The sequence below is a fragment of the Octopus bimaculoides genome, chromosome 28 (assembly GCF_001194135.2).
Source record: "Octopus bimaculoides isolate UCB-OBI-ISO-001 chromosome 28, ASM119413v2, whole genome shotgun sequence".
Classification (NCBI taxonomy): Eukaryota; Metazoa; Mollusca; class Cephalopoda; order Octopoda; family Octopodidae; genus Octopus; species Octopus bimaculoides.
In genome coordinates, this window is record NC_069008.1 from 585,696 (window position 1) to 591,743 (window position 6,048).

The 6,048-nt window shown below is 43.0% G+C and overlaps 1 protein-coding gene across 1 annotated transcript in view; it reads left to right on the forward strand.

Annotated features, from left to right (window-relative positions):
- The window catches only part of LOC106872572 (eIF-2-alpha kinase activator GCN1), a 45,565-nt gene that overhangs the window by 660 nt on the left and 38,857 nt on the right, over positions 1–6,048 (forward strand). Inside the window, exons 2-7 of the mRNA XM_052977717.1 lie at positions 1,558–1,675; positions 3,150–3,348; positions 3,820–3,928; positions 4,116–4,214; positions 5,184–5,318; positions 5,700–5,768. Coding sequence (XP_052833677.1) covers positions 1,558–1,675; positions 3,150–3,348; positions 3,820–3,928; positions 4,116–4,214; positions 5,184–5,318; positions 5,700–5,768 — 729 coding nt within the window. The remainder of the gene's footprint in view (positions 1–1,557; positions 1,676–3,149; positions 3,349–3,819; positions 3,929–4,115; positions 4,215–5,183; positions 5,319–5,699; positions 5,769–6,048) is intronic.

Genomic DNA, 6,048 nt, shown 5'->3' on the forward strand with positions numbered 1-6,048 from the left:
ATATATATACACCGACATATGCGTACGCGCACGTGTGTATGTACGCATATGTGTGTGTGTATATGTATATATATATGTTTTCACACAGACACACACATGCATATGTGTGGATTTAGGTAACTGTTGTGTATATATAAATGTATGTTTGCGTGAGTGTGTGTATCTGTCCATATATAATATGTTCATTACATTTTACATGTACGTGTGTGTATATATTTGTGTGTGTATGTGTGTTATCATTTAACGTCTGTTTTCTCTGTTGGCTTGGGGATGCACGATTTAACAGCATCCCACGATCCTCAGAGCTGCGTCGTATTTGAACCCACCTACCCACGCACCGTTCTGGCCCCCCCTCCCCTATTCTCTCCATCTTTGGAACACCTGTTCATTCTTCTTCGTCTCTCATACTTTCACTCCCTAACCCTAACCCTTCGGTCTTGTATTGCGATTTACGTGGAGACGCCGGCTGGTACTGGAACCACGAAAGTCAGTACTTGGTACTTTCTGCAAACATGTCTCAGTTCTGTAAATGTTATTTCTTTGTGCTTTTTCTGCATATTTAGATCTCTTTGGCCCTCCAGAGGATTTACACACCTGATGCCAAAGTTGACACTGAAGAGAATTCTTTTTTTTTTTTTTTTTTTTTTTTTTTTTTTTTTTTTTGCATAAAATGATGTTATTTGGGTTTAATGTTGTTGTGATCATAAATTTATATTTTCAGCCTTGTGTATATGTGTGTGTGTGTGTTTAATATGCGTGGCAGTGTTGTAAGAAGTTTGTTTCCCAAACAACATGGTTCCGGGTTCAGACCCACTGCATGGCAGTTTGGGCAAGTGTCTTCTACTATAGCCTCGGGTCGACCAAAGCCTTGTGAGTGGATTTTGGTAGATGGAAACTGAAAGAAGCCTGTTGTTTATATATATATGTGTGTGTGTCTTTGTGTCTGTCTTTGTCCCCCCACCTGCCATCACTTGACAACCAATGTTGGTGTGTTTACATCCCTGTAACTTAGCTCCCCTAGCAATGTGCCAGTGACGCATGAAAGGCACCCATGACAATGACATGTAAAAGTGACCCACTACACTCTATGGAGTGGTTGGTGATAGGAAAGGCATCCAGTTGTAGAAACCAAGCCAAAATCAGTCTGGAGCCTGGTACAGCTCTTCGGCTTACCAATTCTAGTCACAGCATGTAACCCATGCCAACATGGGAAACATATTAAATGATGATGCTAATTCATAGGAGTTGAACATCTTGATGCACATGGAACCCCTACTGCAGGGTTCCAAACAACTGTAAGGGTGAAATGTGCCTAGGAAATTTAATATAAACTTGTGGAGATCTTCGGGGGTTGGTCACGCTTAGTCAGGGTCCTCATCCTCAACCTTGTTGCCAACGGTGGCATGACCAGTTGTTCAGAACTCCCGACAGCATCGCTCTCAGACACAATGGTTCCCCCACAACAAGCAGCAACACACACACACTTATATATATATATACGTATACACACCAAATACTCCATCTGTCTATCTTATCCCCCTATGTTTATTGTTTTAGGGGACACAAGTATTAACAGATGCAGACATCCTGAAGAACTTTGCCCTGAAAGTGACAACATCGAATCGGAATGAGAGAATTGAATTACTAAAATTAGTCAAGAAGTCAGCAGCAAATGGTAAGTGTATACATGCAGACATCCATACATTCATATATATATATATATATGTATACACACGTGCATAAATACAAACATACATCATCATTTAATGTCTGCTTTCCACGCTGGCATGGGTCAGACAGTTTGGCTGAAACTGGTAAGCAGAGAGCTGCACCAGGTTGCAGTCTGATTTGGCGTGATTTCTACAGCTAGATGCCCTTTCTAATACTAACCACTCCAAGGGTATAGTCGGTGCTTTTTACGTGCCAGTTACTCGACACCAGCATCAGCCACAACTATGATCACACTTGGGTTGACAAATCTTCTGAAGCATGACATATCGCCAAAGGCCTCAGTCACTCATCGCTGCCTCTGTGTGGCCCAGTGTTCGAAGGGAGCTTTCAAAATGCCACCAGCGTGGGTGCCAATTACACAACTACAATTTCACTTGGCTTGATGAGTCTTCTTCTCAAGCACAGCATATTGTCAAAGGTCTCGACCACTTGCCATCGCCTCCAGGAGGCCCAATCTTCAAAGATCATGCTTCACCACCTCATTCCATATCTTCCCAGGTCTACCTCTTCCACATGTTCCCTCCACACTTAAAGATCAACACTTCTTCACACAGCTGTCCTATACATGTATAACTATGTATATCAAATTCGCTGACGTGGCCGATGACAGCACCGCATGACTGGCATCCATGCTAGTGGAACACTAAAAGCACCATCCGAGCGTGATTGTTGCCAGGGCTGCTGACTGGCTCCTGTGCCAATACGTAACGAAGCACCATTTGAGCGTGGTTGTTACCAGTGTCGCCTTACTGGCACATGAAAAACAACATTCGAGCAAGGTCGTTACCAGTGCCGCTGGACTGGCTCCTGTGTAGGTGGCACTTAAAAAACACCATTTGAGCGTGGCCGTTGCCAGTACTGCCTGCCTGGCCCTCGTGCCGGTGGCACATAAAAGCTCCCACTACACTCTCAGAGTGGTTGGCGTTAGGAAGGGCATCCAGCCGTAGAAACTCTGCCAAATCAGATTGGAGCCTGGTGCAGCCTTCTGGTTTCACCAGTCCTCAGTCAAACTGTCCAACCCATGCCAGCATGGAAAGCGGACGTTAAACAATGATGATGATATACCATTTAAAACTTTAGCATTTTGATTATTCTGTTTATTTATTCACATTGTTTTGAATTAATCCTGAATGATTTTGAGATTTCAATAATATGATGGTTTCATCCCCATTTTTTTTTTAGATATTTGTGTATTTTTAATTATTTTTGTATATAAATAATTAATTTTCTCTCTTCTTTTTTTTTTAAATCTCTCCATTCACTTCACTCTCACTTTCCCCCCGAACAACCTTCTCCATACTATCAACACCTTCACCACTACCACCACCATCACTATCACCACCCCTACCATTACTATCAACAACACTAACTCCATCTCCACACAATGTCACCCACCCACCCATGACCATCACTGACAGCTCTCCCAGAGAATGCCGTCAAAGGTATATTGCGGTACCTTTTGCTGACACTGGGTCGTTACCAAGACCGTCGGTCCCAGCTGGCTGTACAGGATGTTGTGTCACAGTTGGCCCTCAAACACCCGCAGGCCACCCTCAAGTGTATCTCTGCCTCTCTTGCAAACTTTGCCAATCTTCAGAAGACTTGCGGCACCTCCAGGTAAGTCTTAATTACAGTGTCTGGTGTGTGTGTGTGTGCGTGTGCATCCAGGCCCAGAATGGAAATGCTCCCATGGCTGTGTGGTAAGTAGCTTGCTTACCAACCACATGGTTCCAAGTTCAGTCTCATTGCATGGCACCTTGGGCAAGTGTCTTCTTCTATAGCCTCTGGCTGACCAAAGCCTTGTGAGTGGATTTGGTAGACCCTGCTAGGAATTGAACTTCTGATCTCATGATGGCGTATGTCCCACATTGGGAAACACTGCTCTAATCATTAAGAGTTGTATTACAATATAGTGTGTGTGTGTGTTTTCACTTCTGCTGGTCTGTGCTTTGGTTCAGCTGCTTCTTTTTACACCAACATTAACGTTATGGGACGACTGTAGGAGTGGTGACCACTACAGCCATCCCTTATCGCTTGCCCCTCAATGACTGCAACCTTTGTTTGTCTCCCTTTTTTTTTTTTTTTCAGTAAAGCTATTTCTACCGAGTCTCTACAAGCCCTCATCTGGACATGTGTTGTGGCAGACCAAGTTTTTGCCCCTGACAAATGCAGCTCCACTGATGACCTGAAAGCCCTGGTGAGTGACCATCCCAGTCTGCTACTTCCGGCCTCGGCCATTATCACGGGAGTTTGGCTCCAAACAGAAAAACCCAGGGACTTATGAATCGTCTTCATGCAGTTTCATCTTTTTTATCTCTCTCTAACCTACTCTCTTTAAATCTCCTCTCTCTCTAATGCTCTCTTTCTTCCTCTCCCCCCTCCAGGTGTCTCTACAGTCTCTCCTGCTCTACGGATGCCACTCAGCCCGTCTCAACACACTCAATGCCGTCGCATACAAACACATTTCCAGGTTGTGGAAGAAGGTAAGTGCTTTTGGTTGTGTCTTGCTGTGTGTCCTACTGTGCGTGTGTGTGGTGATGCACCATTGTTAATTGCTGCTGCCAACCAACAGTGATTCCCACCCTGGGGTCTGCAGATCCCTGCTGGTTTGCAAAGGTAGCACTGGAGGTCAAAATTTCATATACACACACACACATAAGGGTCAGCATATTAAAAGGGGTCTGTGGGAGAATTCATTTAAATAAAAGGATTGGGAACCATTAGTCTACTATAGTACTAAATGCTGCAACAGGTATTGCAGCACCAACACCAGGGGTACTACAATACTGTCACCCACACAACAATAACAAGCAATGTAGCTTTTCACTGTGATAGAAATAGCTGTCAAGTCTGTCACAAATCACATCCGTTGTTGTTATAAAAGGAAGGACCCATAGCTGGAGTGCATTTCATTACGCATGTCTGCTTGGTCAGACCAGACCTGGGACTAAACAACTACAAGAGCACCCTAATAATAATGATAATAATTTCAAGTTTTGATTTATGGCCAGCGAATAATAATAATACATTAACCCCAGTGCACAACTGGTACTTATTTTATCAACCCCCATGAGAATGAAAGGCACAGTTGACCACAGCAGAATTTGAACTCAGACCATAAAGACAGGTGAATTCACACTAAGCTATTTTACCTGTTGTGTTAAAGATTCTGCCCGCTTGCCATCTTATTATTTAATCATTTCTACTGGGGGGGCACAAGGCCCCAAATTTGGCGGGAGGGGACGAGTTGATTACATCGACCTCAGCAGGATTTGAACTCAGAACGTAAAGATGGATAAAATGCCATTAAATATATTGCTCAGTGTGCTTACAATTCTGCCGGCTCACCGCCTCAATAATAATAATAATAATAATAATAGTAATAATAATAATAATAACAATGGTGATGATGTTTCTTCTTTTTCTTTCTCTTCATTCTTCCCCTGGTGCAGTCGCCTGCGACCGTGCAGTTGTACAGGGAATATTTGACGTCACTGGAAGGTGCACCACACCTGCTCAGCCTCGCTTCGCTTGTGATGCAGCATCTGCATGACACCAAGAACAAAGAATGCATCCAGGCATGCAAGGTAAGTGAAGCATGTCCAATGCGAGTACCATTGACATATGTTGGGGAATGCATGCGTTCGGGTGGAGTATTTTGGAGTAATTTTATTACAGTCGTTTAAAAGCTACTTGAAGAAGATGCAATGAAAATTGTATTTTATAGTTAATAAATAAGCAAAGGTGTTTTTTCTTCCTGGAAACAGATGAGGGTTAGCAACAGGAAAGGCATACAGCTAAAGAAAATCTGCATGGACTCCATCTGACTCATGCAAGCAGAGAAAGATGGACGTTAAAATGATGATGATGATAGTTTGAATAGCTGTGTGGTAGTCAGATAGACACTCTCCTCAAAATTGTTACAGGAATCAACTTAAACCAATAACGTATTGTCTCTTGTCTTTCAGAAACCATTTTGTGATCTTTACCTTAAGCAAGTATTGGCATATCGATCGACTCCACCCCTGCATCTCTTGGTGAGTATATCTGTGTGTGTGTATACAGGAGGGAATGCTCAAAAGTTCTTGGCTTCAGGAGGATCGGTTAATTGTGATTCTATTCAACATTCTTATTGCAGCAGTCCCTCAGTTTTTCTAAGCCCTGTAAAAGAACTCAGAAAATTGGGTTTCCAACTAAGCCTTTAGCAAACCCTTAAAGCCAGAAACTTTCCAGCTGCTCCTGATGTGTGTGTGTGTGTGTGTACATATATATATATATATATATATCTTGTTATTTTATTTTCTGGTCGATACCTGA